The sequence below is a fragment of the Heterodontus francisci genome, chromosome 7 (assembly GCF_036365525.1).
Source record: "Heterodontus francisci isolate sHetFra1 chromosome 7, sHetFra1.hap1, whole genome shotgun sequence".
Lineage (NCBI taxonomy): Eukaryota > Metazoa > Chordata > Chondrichthyes > Heterodontiformes > Heterodontidae > Heterodontus > Heterodontus francisci.
This window is the reverse complement of record NC_090377.1, coordinates 11,486,334-11,504,738: the sequence shown is the minus strand read 5'-3', so window position 1 is coordinate 11,504,738 and position 18,405 is coordinate 11,486,334. Positions and strand designations below refer to the sequence as shown.

General features: G+C 44.2%; 1 protein-coding gene across 1 annotated transcript in view; it reads left to right on the top strand.

Annotated features, from left to right (window-relative positions):
- The window catches only part of catip (ciliogenesis associated TTC17 interacting protein), a 50,329-nt gene extending 33,049 nt beyond the window's left edge, over positions 1-17,280 (top strand). Inside the window, exons 4-10 of the mRNA XM_068034465.1 lie at positions 96-151; positions 2,759-2,845; positions 4,630-4,797; positions 8,219-8,343; positions 9,334-9,410; positions 11,872-11,960; positions 17,037-17,280. Of these exons, the coding sequence (XP_067890566.1) occupies positions 96-151; positions 2,759-2,845; positions 4,630-4,797; positions 8,219-8,343; positions 9,334-9,410; positions 11,872-11,960; positions 17,037-17,246 (812 nt within the window). The 3' untranslated portion in view covers positions 17,247-17,280. The remainder of the gene's footprint in view (positions 1-95; positions 152-2,758; positions 2,846-4,629; positions 4,798-8,218; positions 8,344-9,333; positions 9,411-11,871; positions 11,961-17,036) is intronic.
- Positions 17,281-18,405: the final 1,125 nt, after the last annotated feature.

Genomic DNA, 18,405 nt, shown 5'->3' with positions numbered 1-18,405 from the left:
ACTAGAGGCAGAGCTTGTGGCCTAGTCTCAGTGTGATGCTACACTGTGCATTTTCCTCTCTCAGGCAACTCTTATAACACAGCTTTATTTTACAGCTTACATCTCTCAAGGTCTTGAAACATTGGAGCAACATCACTATGAGTATGTAAAGGTAATTCATTGCCTTACTACTTTTTGTTTTGCTGTTGTCACTTGTCAGGAAGATTAATACCAGGGGTCATAGTTACCAATAAATCCAATAGGGAATTCAGGAGAAACACCTTTACCCAGGGTGGTGAGAATGGAACTTGCTACCACAGGGAGTAGTTGAGGCAGATATCATTGATACATTTAAGGGGAGGCTATTTAAGCAAATGAGAGAGAAGGGAATAACAGCAACAATAACAGCAACTTGTATTTATATATCGCCTCTAATGTAATAAAACACCCGAGGTACTTCACAGGAGCATTGTAAAGCAAAATTTGACACTGAACCATGTAAGGAGATATTAGGACAGGTGGACAGAAGCTTGGTCAAAGAGGTTAATCTTGGTTAAAGGAGTGCCTTAGGAAGAAGGGCAGAGAGGTTTAGGGAAGGAATTCCAGAGCTTAGGGCACAGGCAGCTGTAGGCACAGCTGCCCATGATGGAGCAGTTAAAATCAGGCTGCCCAAGAGGCCAGAGTTAGATGAATGTAGAGATTTCGGAGGATTGTGCGGCTGGGTGAGATCACAGAGATAGGGAGGGGCAAGACCACAGAAGGATTTGAAAACAAAGATGAGAATTTCAAAATCGAGATGTTTACCAAGGAGCCAATGGGGTGATAGGTGAACAAATGGAAGGATATGCTGATAGAGTGCGATGAAGAGGGGAGGGAGGAGGCTTGTGGAGCATTATTGCCAGACAGACCAGTTGGGCCGAATGGCTATTTCTGTCCTGCAAATTCAATGTATTTCTATTGAAATAGACTGAAGATACCTCTCAAAGTCCGTGTGCAAATCTCCAGTAACAATTCCTGCAACTTTCAACTTCAGTGCTTGGTGTTCTCTCTAATTAAAAGCCTTGGGTCTAACAGTTGCCATACCTTATATGTGAACGATTGGCTTAAATATCTGTATACCCACAAGCAGGAATGAGGAAGCTGTTTAAAACCAATCAAATCGCTCACATTTTTGTCTGAGCTGCCAGTCAAGAATTAATATTGAACTCAAAATCAAACTACTCAAATTTTTTTTGTCAGCCATGTTGCATTCTGCCTATTGTACTACTTACCACCCTAACAGCTGCAAGTGTTAGCTGTGGCTCAGTGTCTGGCTCTCCTGCCTTTGAGTTAGATGCTTGTGGGTTTGAGCCCCACTCCAGAGACTTGAGCACAAAATCTCAGCTACACTCCGTGTGCCGTAGTGTAGACAGAGAGAAATTATTTCCTCTGGTCCTCAGCACTGAGGGAGTGCCACACTGTTGACAGTGCCGTCTTTCGGATGAGACATTAAACTGAGGGCCTTATCTGACTTTTCAGGCAGTTGTAAAAGATCCCATGGCTGCTGTTTGAAGGAGTGTAAGGACGTTGTCCCCAGTGTCCTAACCAAAGTTTGTCTCTCAATCAACATCAATACAAAAGATTATCTCGTGATTTCTGTTTGTGAGATCTTGCTGTGCACCAATTAGCTGGTGCGTTTCCCACAATATAACTTTATTTCAAACATAGGCTTTAATATGATTTGGGGTGTCCTGAGGCCTTTAAAGATGCAAGTCTTTCTTCCTGTCTAGTGATTCTCCTATAAAAAGAAAAACTTGCATTTATATAACACTTTTCACAAACATCGGATACCCCAAAGCGCTTTACAGCCAATGAAGTACTTTTGACGTGTAGTCACTGTTCAAATGTAGGCAATGAGGCAGCCAATTTGTGCACAGCAAGCTCTCACAAGCAGAAATGTGATAATGACCAGATCATCTTTAGTTTAGTTTAGAGATACAGCACTGAAACAGGCCCTTCGGCCCACCGAGTCTGTGCCGACCATCAACCACCCATTTATACTAATCCTACACTAATCCCATATTCCTACCACATCCCCACCTGTCCCTATATTTCCCTACCAGCTACCTATACTAGGGGCAATTTATAATGGCCAATTTACCTACCAACCTGCAAGTCTTTTGGCTGTGGGAAGAAACCGGAGCACCCGGAGAAAACCCACGCAGATACAGGGAGAACTTGCAAACTCCACACAGGCAGTACCCAGAATTGAGCCCAGGTCGCTGGATCTGTGAGGCTGCGGTGCTAACCACTGCGCCACTGTGCCGCCCTGTTTTTTATGTTGATTGAGGGATAAATATTGGCCAGGACACTGGGGCGAATTCTCCTGCTCTTCTTCGAAATAGTGCCATGGGATCTGTTACATCCACCTGAGAGACCGGTTGGGGCCTTGGTTTAACGTCTCATCTGAAAGATGGCACCTCCGACAATGCAGCACTCCCTCAGTACTGCACTGGAGTGTCAGCTTAGATTTTTGTACTCAAGTCTCTGAAGTGGGACCACTATGACTCCTTTGACATTATTCTCAGTAACTCAAGAGTTTAATTGTTGTCTGGTGAGGAATGTTTGCTGATTGGATGTTGTTTCTGGCACCCTTTCTCTGATGTTCACACCTTTGAGGTTTTAGCTCCAAATTATTGGTTCTGAAGCACGCTGAGTGTCTCAAAACATCCTTGTATGATCGATAGATGTTGACAGAAATTCTTTCACTTGTGTTTTCTTTTGGGCTGCTCCTGTACAGCTGAAGGAACAACCTCTGGTTAGGAAGACAGACATGAAAAAACAAAGCGATGGTTATGTTGTGACGAGGGAAATCACGACCGGACAGGTCAGTACATGCAAAGATTAGCTGCAATAACTTGTGACAGTGTACCAGCACATTGCAAGTCAAAGGATTCACTGTTCCAAAAGGACAAGATCATTATAATCGCATAGCATACAGTTGTATGGGGTTTTCTTAAATCATTCACAGGATGTGGGCATTGCTGGCAAGGCCAGCATTTATTGCCCATCACTAATTGCCCATGAGGTGGTGAGCTGCCTTCTTGAACACAACAGAGTGTCCTGCTCAGCCATTTCAGAGGGCAGTTAAAAGTCAGCAACATTGCTGTGGGTCCGGAATCAAGTATAGGCTTGGAAGGCAGGTTTCCTACCCTCATGGGACATCAGTGAACCAGATGGGTTTTTACGACAATCTGACAGATTCATGGTAACTATTACTGAGACTAGCTTTATAATTCTAGATGTATTTAATTAATTGAATTTAAATTCCCAGCTGCCTTGGTGGGATTTGAACTCATGTCTCCGGATCATTCGTCCAGGATTCTGGATTACTGGATGGAGGATGCATGGTCCTTTTAAGTTCACAACGTCCAGTCACTATAAGTAGAAAGCAGCCAGAGATCAATGAGTCTATTTCTGGTTAGGCTCAGCTCAATTATAGGGGAATTGTGTCTTTGAGGATTGGCTAGGCTGGGTCAGGCTGCATGAGAGATGCACTCATATCCCTCATACCCACACCTGCAGGCAGAGGTGAACATGCCCCACTGTGACGGAGGCACAATGTGTGCAGAGGCTCCTTTCTCCAAAGGGAGTTGGGACAGCTGGAAGTAGGAAGATAGGAATAGGAGGAGGCCATTTATACCCTCAAGCTTGTTACACAATTCAATTAGATCATGGTTGATCTGTAATAATAAAAGCAAAATACTGCAGATGCTGGAAATCTGAAACAAAAACAAAAAGTGCTGGAAATACTCACCAGGTCATGCATCATCTGTGGATAGAGAAGCAAAGTTAACATTTCAGGTCTGTGATCTTTCATCAGAATCGGCAAAGATTAGAAAAGAATTAGGTTTTAAACAAGTGAAGGGGAGGGGGGTGGGGGAGAGACCAAAGGGGAAGGTGTTTGATAGGGCAGGAGAGATTAATAACAAAGCTGTCCTGGGGCAAAGGCAAAGCGTGTAGTAATGCTTGTGGTGAAAGATCTGTATTTTAACTCTATGCACCACATTGGTTCTTAACCCTTAATACTCTTTACCCAACAACAAACCCAGGTTATCTATCAATCTTAGTTTTGAAATTATCAAATGATCCCCAGCCTCAACAACATTTTGTGAGAGAGTTCCAGATGTCACCCCTGAATGGCCTGGCTCTAATTTTAAGGTTGTGGCCCCTTATTCTAAGTCCCCCCACCAGAGGAAATAGCTGCTCTCTATCTACCCTATCAAGTAATGTTGCATGTTTCCCTGAAAGTAGCCCTATCACGGTATGCGCACCTTCAGTGGTACAGAGTGAAAGGTGGCCGATTGCCAGCGTAGCCTGATTGGCTGGACCTGCCAGGAGACCACCAACCATATCCCAGGCACTGGCAAAACTACCTCCAATCCAGAGAGCTGAGCACAAAATCCAAGCTGACACTGATTGAGTGCTGCACTGTCGGAGGTGCTGCCATGCGGATGAGATGTTAAATCGAGATCCCATCCGCTCTCTTGGGTGGATATAAAGATCTCGCGGCACTACTTCGAATGACCTGTTTCTGTGCTGTAGGCTCAATGTAAATCTTTGTAATACAGTTGCATAGTAAACACTCTTATGTTCATTGTATTTGATCAGAACATGAAGTTTGAGACTTTGACCTTCAAGCTGGAGGATATGAGTGGGTTCGTGTCAGAGGCCAGTAACCTGATCCTTTTACGAATTTTGGCACGACTAAACAAGGTCCCTGACAACATGGTCTTCCTCTCTTTTGACAACGAAATGAAACTTTCCATTTCCACATATGTAAGTACCAAGACTGGGGTCCTTTAAGCAGCAGAGAGCCTGAAAGAGCAAGGGTGGAGGGGAGCATGGGCTACCAGCAATTTTAAAATGTCACAGCCAGTCTGGCTTTGAGTTTCAATAAACTCTGCACCTCCCACACCACCCCCACTTTTCTACAGTGTAACTGTTACGGCCAGGTGAGAAAGGGGTCTAGGGGTTCCCTCTCAGCCTTCAACTGGTCTTACCGTAACAGGGTATAATTTTAAACACACCATGTTTTTAGCTCCCCCTTTTGTGAATCCTTGTTCACTGTTTTCCAATTGTAAGGCAAAGAAACCAGCCAAACAGGTTTTCTTAGGTTTAAAGGAGAAAGGTTGAAATTTATTAAACTAATCTCTAATTCGGTTAACGCCTACGGATACACGATGCGCCCACACTAGTATGTACACGCGATAAACACACAGGCAGATAGAGACAGAAAAGAGCAGAAAAATAAAGTGGAAAGGCTTGAGGCAATATCTGAAGATGGTTTTGATTACTGTTCTTCAAGCTCATTGTAGGTAGATCTTGCTTTTCATTGGGGCCCAGTATTCTTCTTAAACCTTGTTCGATGTAGAAGACTTTTCTCTCTGAGATTCATGTGTCTTCAGTGGGGCCAGTGGCTTGTGAGAAAGAGATGGGAGCAGACAGGAGAGGTCTTCTCAGTCCAGGAGCAAACAAACAGTCTCTCTCTCCAGTTCAAACTGTCTGTACAATTCAAAAACCCCCAAATTGTCCAGCAGGTTAGTCACGTGACCAACTGGTGTAACCACTTCTGTGTCTGTGGATTCTCTTATCCTAGCAGACCCTGGAATGTCTCCTCTTGCACACAATATCTGGTGATCAAAATTCATTTTAGGATAAGTGGATAAGGGAAGTAACCTCTCTTGTCCCTATTGGTATGCAAATGTACTCCAGCCAAGTGTCTGGCAGCCCTTGTATAAGACCTTCTCTTCTTCTCATCAACAATTTGAAATTTAATGTCCATATGGCAAAATTAATATGCCTCATTACATACGAACATACGAATTAGGAGCAGGAGTAGGCCACTCGACCCCTCGAGCCTGCTCCTCCATTCAGTAAGTTAGTAGCTGAACTGATTACTCCACATTTACACCTACCCCCGATAACCTTCCACCCCCTGGCTTATCAAGAATCTATCTACCTCTGCCTTAAAAATATTCAAAGACTCTACTTCCGCTGCCTTTTGAGGAAGAGAATTCCAAAGACTCACGACCCTCTGAGAGAAAAGATGTCTCCTCATCTCTGTCTTAAATGGGCAACCCCTTATTTTTAAACAGTGATCCCTAGTTCTAGATTCTCCCACAAGGGGAAACATCCTTTCCACATCCACCCTGTCAAGACCCCTCAGGATCTTATATGTTTCAATCAAGTCACCTCTTACTCTTCTAAATTCCAGCGGATACATGAGCCCACCCATTCTAGATATTAGCCTAGTAAACCTTCTCTGTACTGCCTCCAATGCATTTACATCCTTTCTTAAATAAGGAGACTAGTATTGTACACACCAATGCCCTGTATAGCTGAAGCATAACCTCCCTACTTTTGTATTCAATTTCCCTCGCAATTAACGATAACATTCTATTAGCTTTCCTAATTACTTGCTCTACCTGCATACTAACCTTTTGCAATTCATGCACAAGGACACCCAGATCCCTCTGCATCTCAGAGCTCTGCAATCCCTCACCATTTAGATAGAACATAGAACATAGAACAGTACAGCACAGTACAGGCCCTTCGGCCCATGATGTTGTGCTGACCCTTTAACCTACTCTAAGATCAAACTACCTACATACCCTTCATTCTACTATCATCCATGCACCTATCCAAGAGTCGCTTAAATGTCCCTAATGTATCTGCTTCTACTACCACCGCTGGCAGTGCATTCCACACACCCACCACTCTCTGTGTAAAGAACCTACCTCTGACATCTCCCCTAAACCTTCCTCCAATCACCTTAAAATTATGCCCCCTGGTGATAGCCTTTTCCACCCTGGGAAAAAGTCTCTGGCTATCCACTCTATCTATGCCTCTCATTATCTTGTACACCTCTATCACGTCACCTCTCATCCTTCTTCGCTCCAATGAGAAAAGTCCTAGCTCCCTCAACCTTTCTTCATAAGACATGCCCTCCAGTCCAGATAATATGCTTCTTTTTTATTCTTCCTACCAAAGTGGACAATTTCACATTTTCCCACATTATACTCCATTTACCAGATCTTTGCCCACTCACTTAGCCTATCTATATCCCTTTGTAGCCTCATTATGTCCTCTTCACAAGTTAGTTTCATCAGTAAAATAGGGGTGGCACAGTGGTTAGCACCGCAGCCTCACAGCTCCAGGGACCCGGGTTCGATTCTGGGTACTGCCTGTGCGGAGTTTGCAAGTTCTCACTGTGACCGCGTGGGTTTTCACTGGGTGCTCCGGTTTCCTCCCACAGCCAAAGACTTGCAGGTGATAGGTAAAATTGGCCATTGTAAATTGTCCCTAGTGTAGGTAGGTGGTAGGGAATATGGGATTACTGCAGATGGGTGGTTGTTGGTCGGCACAGACTCGGTGGGCCGAAGGGCCTGTTTCAATAAATTTAGCAACTATACCTTTGGTCCCTTCATCTAATTCATTTATATAAATTGTAAATTCTTGGCAGGTGGGGATCCAGCATGACTGTAACCATTAGGGGAATGATGGTGGGAAGTTATAACAAAAAATTAAAGATGAAATTTTTCAGATTTAATAAAAATCACCTATAAAGTTTTATCAGTAGTTATTTGATTATAAGCAGTGCTATGGATAAAGAGTGGGGAAGTGGGACTAATTGGATGGCTATTTCAAAGAGCCAGTACAGGCACGATGGGCCCAATGGTCTATGATTGTACAGTGTGTCAGCTGTGCACTCTTGCCCGTGAGTCAGAAAGTTCCACGTTTGTAATCCCACACCAAACTGATGCTCCCGGTACAGTACTGAGGGAGTGCTGCATTGTTAAACGCGCCGTCTTGCGGATGAGCTGTTAAGCTCAGGCCCTCGTCAGCCTTCTCAGGTGAATGTTAAAGATCCCACGGCATTATTTTGAGAACAGCAGGGGTGTTCATCGTGGTGTCAAGCAACATCAAATAAAAAAACAGATTATCAGGTGTTTATCATTATTGCTGTTTATGGGAGCTTGCTGCGTTTCCTACATTACAACAGTGACCGCTACTAATGTAAAGCGCTTTGGGATGTCCTGAGGTTGTGAAGGGCACTGTGTAAGTGCAAGTCTTTATTTCCTTTGATGTGTAGAACCATCCAATCGTTTGATATCCTCAAATGATCCCACAGATATTTGGTGGCAGCAATTGCAGGTCTTTTGATTTATTCCTCGTCCTGTGTAATTCTTTTCAACAGATGGATCTGGGTCACAGAATGATGAAGATCGGGAAAGGTGAACAGGAGGTTTTTGGCATCCAAAGGTTGATTCACTCGGAGCAAAACAGTCCCATGAGCTGGCAGTGCAACTTCCTGTCGGATGGGTGAGTGCTGGAGAAGCCCTGACATGTTTAATTAATTCATTTTTAATATTTATTTGCCAGTTTGGGTGCTTAAGGCCCATTGTAACACCAACAGGGAATCGCAACAAAATACTGAGCGTTTAAGTTAAATTAATTGCTCTTTCATGTTTGTGTACTTATTCCTTCTCTCTGACACTCCATATGAAAACCAGCTGGGCTACGTCAGTAGCTCTCTTGCCCTGGCTCAATAGGTTATGGGGTATGGATGAATGTTGGGGGCTCCAGGATGCTGTCAAGTAGGTTAATCCCAGATTCTGACCAGGGACGGTGAAGGAACAGAGACATAGGTCCAACTCGGGATGCTGTGCTACTTTGAAGGGAATCGCGGAGGTGCTGTCATTCCTCTCGGTGGGTGAGGTCACAGGGGGAGGGATGTAACCTTGGCAACGGACAACCGGGCATGCACAGGCCACTATCTTCTATGCCGTTTCCGATTTACTTAGTTCCCAGATTCCGGACTGGGGCATGCAATTGGAAGATTGACCCAAAACAAGTCTGCGGTATGCATGAATATGGGGTAAGAGAAGGGAAGTGGGATTAATTGAATAACTCTATCAAAGAGACAACACAGGCATGATGGGCTGAATGGCCTCCTGCTGTGCTATGTGATTCCAGGATAAACCTAGTTATGAGTGTAATTCTGGCCTCCTGCTTATCCCCAGTTTCCATCAGGCCACCATTGCCAGCTGTGCCTTCTGCTGCCCAGGCCCTAAGTTCTAGAATTCCTTCCCTGAACCACTCTGCTTCTCCACCCCTTTAAAGGCACTCCTTAAATCCCTCTTGTTTGACCTGTCCTAACATCTCCTTATGTTGCAGCGTCAAAATATGTTTGATAATGCTCCTGCCAAGCACCTTGGGACCTTTTTTTAACTATGTTGTTGTTTCTGTTAGTTTGATGTTGCCTCTGCTCATTTCTCACTGATGTCTCTGTGCAATTCATTCCTCTTGCAGACATTTAGCAAGCAGGGTGCAAGTGGGTTCTCCTGTTACAATGAAGCTGACCCAGATACCTCACATCAGACAAATAGGTACCGTGATTTTTAGACATGCTACGTCGGTTGAGGGAATGGTGAAACTTCTTCACACAGAGGGCTGTTGTGATCTGGAATGTACTAATGGAAAGAGCAGTGAAAGCAGATTCCAAAAGAGCCTTCAAAAGCAATTGGACCTGTACTTGAATAGGACTCATTGGCAGCTGAGAATTGGGACTAATTGAAAGCTCCTTCAAATAGCTGGCACAGACCCGATGGGCTGAATGGCCTCCTTCTGGCTGTAAAATTCTATTCAATGATCTGCTATTTCACTTTTATAAACAAATATTCCATATGCACTACACAATGTACAGTAACTAGAGGAAGAGTACCACATTGATATGGAGCTCCATTATCTCGCTGTTTGGGATCCATCCTTCCTGCTCTGCCCTAACAGTGACAGTGCCAACCACTGCCATGATCGGGCTCTGAAACTCTCTCAAAACCCCTCTACCATGTTATCTCTTTCCATTCCTTCAAAAAACCTCCTCAAAATCTATCTCTTCGACCATGCTTTTGGTTAGCTCCATAACCTATCTCCAGCTTCCTGCTCAATACCCAGCATTCCCCTCATTAGATGCCATGCACTGATTCATTAGAGTGAAAGACCTTAAATTTATATAGCACCTTTCGCAACCTCAGAACATCCCAAAGTGCGTAACAGCCGATGAAATAATTTTGAAAGTGTATTGTAGGAAACACAATAGCCAATTTAGCAAGCTCCCACCAACAGCAATGTGATGATGACAAGATTTTTTTTAGTGATGTTGATTAAGGGATAATTATTGAGCAAGACAGAGTCATAGAGTCATAATGGCACAGAAGGAGGCCATTCAGCCCATCGAGTCTATGCCAGCTCTTTCTAGAGCAATCCAATCAGTCCCATTCCCTGGCTTTATCCCATAGTCCTATAAGTTTATTTCCCTCAAGTGCCCATCTAATTTTCTTTTGAAATCATTCATCATCTCCACTTCCACCACCCTCATAGGCAGTGAGTTCCAGGCCATTACCACTCACTGATTAAAAAGTTCTTCCTCCCATCCCTCCCTACATCTCTTTCCCAAAGCCTTAAATCTGTGTCCTCTAGTCCTTGTACCATCAGCTAATGGGAATAACTTTTCTTTGTCTACCTTATCTAAACCTGTCATAATCTTGTACACTGCTAGCACGCTCCCCTCAATTTCCTTTGCTCGAAGGAGAACAATCCAGGAGAACTCCCTTCTCTTCTTTGAAATAGTGCCGTGGAATCTGTTATGCCCACCTGAGAGGGCAGGTTGGGGAGGTGCTGCAGTGCATCTTGTAGGTAGTTCATACTGTAGCCATATTGGTGGAAGAAGTGAATGTTTAAGGTGGTCGATGAAGTGCCAATTAAGCGGATTCAGGGTTCGAAGCTCTCAGCCACTTGAACAAGGTGGCCCAGATCAAAAATAACACTGATATTACCAGTACCATGGACCACACATGTGCATTGGTCAAGGTTTGGGTTATCATATTGAATGCCAACCGGCCATTCAATCAATCAAGCTCTCTCTAAATGGTGAGAAGCTAGGAACTACGGAAGAGCAGAGGGATTTAGGGTTCTGTGTACAGACGTCACTAAAAGCTAGGGGACAGGTACAAAAAAATAAAAGGCTAATGGAATGTTGGCCTTCGTCTTAAGGGGGGTGCTGGAATACAAAGAGATGGAAGTTATGCTACTGTTATACAAAGCTCTTGTTAGACCACATCCGGAGTAACTGTGGTCAGTTCTGGGCACTGAACCTCAGGAGGATATATTGGTCTTGGATGGGAAGCAGGGCAGATTCAGCAGAATGATACTGGGGCTAAAAGGATTAAATTATGAGGGCAGGTTGCATAGACTAGGCTGGTATTCCATTGAGTATAGAAGACTATGGGGTGATATAATCAAGGTGTTAAAAATGATTAAAGGAGTTGTTAGGTTAGATAGAGAGAAACTATTTCCTCTGATGGGATAGTCAAGAACAAGGGGATTTAACCTTAAAATTAGAGCTAGGCCATTCAGGGGTGATGTCAGGAAGCACACCTTCACACAAGGGGAGTGGAAATCTGGAACTCTGTCCCCCAAAAAGCTGTTGAGGTTTTTGTGGGGGTGGGGTGGGGGGGGGGTGGTTCAATTGAAAATTTGAAAACAGAGTTTGATAGATTTTTGTTGAGTAAGGGGATTAATGGTCATGGAACCAAGGTGGGTTCCATCATTCAACCCTGGCCCACTTGCTCCTCCTGCAGATAACATTCCCCGCACTTATCCACCTGCATCTACACCCAGCTCATTAATCTCCAGTAATGTTCCAGATAGTTATCTAGCTCCTTTTGATTGGCACAGCATTCAGTCCCCTCGCTGAGGTCCTACCTTCATTGTGTCTTCAACTGGATTTACATGAGAATTTTAGATAATTATCGATTTTAGAAATGTTCATTTGTTTCTTATTTTTTGCAGATGAAGAGGACCCCAAACCAGTCTTTGAGAAGAAGCCCTTGAACTGGGAGCAGGACATGCAGCTATACTTTAAATTTATCGACAAAACGGTACCAGCTAATAACTACTTAGATCAGGGCCTGAACTCAAATTGGACAAAAATGCTGAGATTTTGTTCCTTTTTTTTAAAACCCCTATCCATCTAGAAAGATAAAACTAAAAAAAAGCCACAGGTGCACAGTGTTGCAATACATTGAGTTGCAGATTCTCCGTCCCTGCTCAGTGCATTGAGTTGCAGCATACTGGTTCACTGAGACTCCAAGCACACTACTCACTCTCAGTCCTCAGTGCCTGTATTGGAGTTTAGTCGCTTCCCTTTCAAAAGGATGGTGACCAACCACGTCTCCCCTGCAACATGTGCACTTCCTGGTGGCCAGTTAAAAAGACCAAGAATATGTTACCATCCCATAAAGGGTGGCAGTTGCTGTGGGAAGATCTAACAAGGACACCAGAGAATCCTGTTTTAAAACTTGCTACTGGGTGAGTTAGCAAATCTTTCACCGCTGAGGCTTGGTTTTGAATTCAACAAAAACTTGCATTTATATAGCAATTTTAATGTAGTAAAAGGGCCTAAGGTGCTTTACAGGACTGTTACCAAATTTAACACCAAGCCACATCAGGAAATATTGGACAGGTGAGGCAATCTTTTAAGGAGCGCCTTAAAAAGAGGTTAGAGAGGTTTAGGGAGAGAATTCCAGAGTTTAGGGCACAAGCATTTGAACACACGGCCGCCATTGGTGGAGTGATGCTCCGGAGGCCAGAACTGGAGGAGCACAGAGATCTCGGAGGATTGTGGGGCTGGAGGGGGATACAGAGATAGGGAGGGGGGAGGCCATGGAGGGATTTGAAGATAAGAATGAGAATTTTAAATTGAGGCATTGGGAAACTGGGAGCCAAAGTAGGTCAGCAAGTGCAGGAGGTGACAGGTGAGCATGACTTGGTACGAGTTCAGTAGAGATTCATGGAATGAAAGACTCTGTCTGCTGACTGCAAGGGTCAGATGTGAAGTGAATTTTGATGGTATCATGTCAGTTCCTGGGAGGAATGGGCACAAACTACAAAACTACCCCTAAATGTCCATCTCATTCAACAGAGACTGCTGCATGGTACAGTAGGGAGCATTCTTTTGCGATTGGGGCTGAGACACATTGCAGGTGTGGAGAAGGAACTTTATTAAATCTGACATTGGAAATTATGTTACTTATATAAAACTCTGGTTAGACCCCATCTGGAGTAACTATGTTGAGTTCTGGGCCCCGCACCTCAGGAAGGATATACAGGCCTTGGAGGAGGTGCAGCGTAGATTCACCAAAATGATACCAGGGCGAAAAGGGTTAAATTATGAGGACAACTTACATAGACTAGGCTTGTATTCCCTTCAGTGTAAAAAAATTAAGGGGTGATATAATCGAGATATTTGAGTAAAGGATTTGATAGAGTAGATAGAGAAAAACTATTTCCCCTGGTGGGGGAGTCCAGGACAAGGGGGCAGAACCTTAAAATTAGAGCCAGTCCATTCAGGGTAGATGTTAGCACTTCTTCACACAAAGGGTAGTGGAAATCTGGAACTCTTTCCCCAAAAAGTTGTTGAGACTGGGGGCCAATTGAAAATTTCAAAACTGAGATTGATAGATTTTTGTTAGGTAAGGGTATTAATAAATATGGAACCAAGGTGGGTAGATGCAGTTAGGATACAGATCAGCCATGAATTAACTGAATGACTGAACAGGCTTGGATGGCTGAATGGTCTCCTCCTGTTCCTATGCTTCATCCCATATTTGGCCAATGAGTGTTCAATGCCAACATTGAGTTCCTGAAGTGGATAGTGTTGCATTTCCCAGCATTTACATCCTTCACCATTGCAAAGGTATACGTTGGATCTGAAATCTGGGTCTGAATACAGGCTGAAATTATGGGATGATGATCCCATGTGTCCTGGTCACTGAGAGGGCTGTATAGGCAAGAGTTTCGGAGCCACGAGGTCATGCTGCAGCTGTACAAATCTCTGGTGAGTATTGCGTGCAGTTCTGGTCACCGCATTATAGGAAGGATGTGGAAGCTATGGAAAGGGTGCAGAGGAGATTTACTAGGATGTTGCCTGGTATGGAGGGAAGGTCTTACGAGGAAAGGCTGAGGGACTTGAGGTTGTTTTCGTTGGAGAGAAGGAGGAGGAGAGGTGACTTAATAGAGACATATAAGATAATCAGTGGGTTAGTTAGGGTGGATAGTGAGAGTCTTTTTCCTCGGATGGTGATGGCAAACACGAGGGGACATAGCTTTAAGTTGAGGGGTGATAGATATAGGACAGATGTCAGAGGTAGTTTCTTTACTCAGAGAGTAGTAGGGGCGTGGAACGCCCTGCCTGCAACAGTAGTAGACTCGCCAACTTTAAGGGCATTTAAGTGGTCATTGGATAGACATATGGATGAAAATGGAATAGTGTAGGTCAGATGGTTTCACAGGTCGGAGCAACATCGAGGGCCGAAGGGCCTGTACTGCGCTGTAATGTTCTAATTCTAATTCTAATGTGGAAAAATGTGAAATTGTCCATGTTGGCACGAAGAATAAAAAGTATATTATCTAAATGGTGAGAGATTGCAGAGCTCTGAGATGCAGAGAGATCTGGGTGTCAAAGAACAAAGAAAATTACAGCACAGGAACAGGCCCTTCGGCCCTCCAAGCCTGCGCCGATCCATATCCTCTATCTAAACATGTCGCCTATTTTCTAAGGGTCTGTATCTCTTTGCTTCCTGCCCATTCATGTATCTGTCTAGATACATCTTAAAAGATGCTATCGTGCCCGCGTCTACCACCTCCGCTGGCAACGCGTTCCAGGCACCCACCACCCTCTGCGTAAAGAACTTTCCACGCATATCCCCCCTAAACTTTGCCCCTCTCACTTTGAACTCGTGACCCCTAGTAATTGAATCCCCCACTCTGGGAAAAAGCTTCTTGCTACCCACCCTGTCTATACCTCTCATGATTTTGTACACCTCAATCAGGTCCCCCCTCAACCTCCGTCTTTCTAATGAAAATAATCCTAATCTACTCAACCTCTCTTCATAGCTAGCGCCCTCCATACCAGGCAACATCCTGGTGAACCTCCTCTGCACCCTCTCCAAAGCATCTACATCCTTTTGGTAATGTGGCGACCAGAACTGCACGCAGTATTCCAAATGTGGCCGAACCAAAGTCTTATACAACTGTAACATGACCTGCCAACCCTTGTACTCAATACCCCGTCCGATGAAGGAAAGCATGCCGTATGCCTTCTTGACCACTCTATTGACCTGCGTTGCCACCTTCAGGGAACAATGGACCTGAACACCCAAATCTCTCTGTACATCAATTTTCCCCAGGACTTTTCCATTTACTGTATAGTTCACTCTTGAATTGGATCTTCCAAAATGCATCACCTCGCATTTGCCCTGATTGAACTCCATCTGCCATTTCTCTGCCCAACTCTCCAATCTGTTTATATTCTGCTGTATTGTCTGACAGTCCCCTTCACTATCTGCTACTCCACCAATCTTAGTGTCGTCTGCAAACTTGCTAATCAGACCACCTATACTTTCCTCCAAATCATTTATGTATATCACAAACAACAGTGGTCCCAGCACGGATCCCTGTGTCCTAGTGCAGGAATCGCAAAAGATTAGTATGCAGGTACAGCATGTAATTAGGAAAGCTAATAGAATGTTATCATTTATTGTGAGGGGAATTGGACACAAAAGTAGGGAGGTTATGCTTTAGTTATACAGGACATTGGTGAGACCACATCTGGAGTACTGTGTACAGTACTGGTCTCCTTATTTAAGGAAGGATGTGAATACATGGAAGTAGTTCAGAAAAGGATTACTAGATTAATATCTGGAACGGGTGGGTTGTCTTACGAGGAAAGATTGGTCTTGTATCCGCTGGAGTTTAGAAGAGTAAGAGGCGACCTGATTGAAACATATAAGATCCTGAGGGGTCTTGACAGGGTGGATGTGGAAAGGATGTTTCCCCTAGTGGGAGAATCTAGAACTAGGGGTCACTGTTTAAAAATAAAGGGTCGCCCATTTAAGGCAGAGATGAGGAGAAATTTTTTTCTGAGGGTCGTGAGTCTTTGGAACTCTCTTCCTCAAAAGGCAGTGGAAGCAGAGTCTTTCAATATTTAAGGCAGAGGTAGACAGATTCTTGATAAGCAAGAGGGTGAAAGGTTATCAGGGGTAGGCAGGAATGTGGAGTTGAGGTTACACTCAGATCTTGTTGAATGGTGGAGCAGGCTCGACTTGCCGAGCGACCTACTCCTGCTCCTAATTCGTATTGTATGCCCACCTGCACTGTTTCTTCAAAGACTCAGTCCCATTACTGAAGTAGTGCTGCATTGCCAGAGGCACTGCATTTTGGATGAGATTTCTGCCTCTTTCAGGTGGCATGAAAGATCCCATTGGTTCTATTCAAAGAGCAGGGTGTTCTCCTAGTGTCAATGCCAACATTTGTTCTTGATCCAATGTCATAAACAGATTATCTGCTCATTTTCTCATTTGCTGTTTGTGGGATTTTGCTGTGCAGAAATTGACTGCTAAGCTTCCTCCATTATAACATTGACTTTGCTTCAGAAGTATTTCATTGGCTGTAAAGCACATTGGAACATCTTGAGGCTAGTGAAATATGCAAGAGAAATGCAGATCTCAGTAGGTCAGTGCTGCAGTGCACAAAGAGCAACATTCTGCTGACAAGATCTGTCTTAGTGATGTTTGTTGAGTGATAAATATTGGCTGAGGACAGCAGGGAGAACTCTCCTACCGTTCTTCGAAAAATGTCTCATCTGAAAGACAGTACCTCCAAAAGTGCAGCACTCCCTCAGTAGTGCACCAAAGTGTCAGCCTGAATTTTGCACTCAAGTCTCTGGAGTATGTCTCAAACTCAGGACATTCTGACACAGGAGGCGAGATCCACTGAGGCACAGCTAACACTTGAAAACTTCAACAGGTCCTGTATGATTGAAGAAGAGTAAACCAGATGTGACCTTATCTGGCACCTGCTTTTGTCATATCACAGACACGCACACATTTTTGAAAACTTGTAACGTTATTTAACGGTGCCTGGAAGGCTTGTTGATGAATTCTTTCGTCTTGCAGGAGGCGCTTAAAGCAGACTACAGCAGCTACGTTCGACACCACCCAGAGCTGAGGGCCTTAATGGCCGACTTCCTCGAGTTCCTCCTCCTCCGCAAACCGCAAAATGTCATCACCTTCGCTGCAGAATATTTTGCCTCGTTCTCCACCGTCCACGCAGAGCAAACACCCTTCCTGACCTCTAACAAGTCAAGTCCCTTCAAAGAACCTTAAACCTTAAGATTTAAATTAAAAGTTTAATACTGAACTGTGAGGCCACTGTAATTTTTTTTAACAACTTGCACATCTGACAATCACAAAATATCCCAAGGTACTTTGCAGGAGTGTTATCCAAAAAATGTTTGACACCAAGCCACATAAGGAGATATTAGTACAGATGACCAAAAACTTGGTCTTAAGGAGCCTCTTAAAAGGTGGTGGTGGACAGGCTTATGGCCTGTAGGTAACTGAAGGCACAACTACAAATGGTGGATGCTCAGAGACCAGAATTAGAGGTGTGCAGCGATCAGAAGCTTTTAGGTGGTTACCAAAAAAACCACCAAGGTAAGAATTTTAAGATCAAGGCATCGGCCAAACAGGAGTTAATGTAGATTATGTAGATCGTGTTAATGTAGGAATAAGGGTGATGAACTTAGAGCATGGATCAGTACTTGGAGCTACGATGTTGTGGCCATTATGGAGATGTGGATATCTCAGGGGCAGGAATGGATGTTGGATGTTCCGGGGTTTAGATGTTTCAAAAGGAATAGGGAGGGAGGTAAAAAAGGTGGGGGAGTGGCACTGTTAATCAGGGATAGTATCACAGCTGCAGAAAGGGAGGTTGTCGAGGAGGGTTTGTCTACTGAGTCATTATGGGTGGAAGTCAGAAACAGAAAAGGGGCAGTCACTTTGTTGGGAGTTTTCTATAGACCCCCCAATAGCAACAGAGACACGGAGGAACAGATTGGGAGGCAGATTTTGGAAAGGTGCAGAAGTAACAGAGTTGTTGTCATGGGTGACTTCAACTTCCGTAATATTGATTGGAACCTCCTTAGTGCAAATAGTTTGGATGGAGCAGTTTTTGTCAGGTGTGTCCAGGAAGGGTTCCTGACTCAATATGTAGATAGGCCGACTAGAGGAGAGAGTGTGTTGGACTTGGTGCTTGGCAACGAACCAGGCCAGGTGGCAGATCTGTCGGTGGGAGAGCATTTCGGTGATAGTGATCACAACTCCCTGACCTTTACTATAGTCATGGAGAGGGACAAGAGCAGACGGGATGGGAAAATATTTAATTGGGGGAGGGGGAATTACAATGCTATTAGGCAGGAACTGGGGAGCATAAATTGGGAACAGATGTTCTCAGGGAAATGCACGACAGAAATGTGGAGGTTGT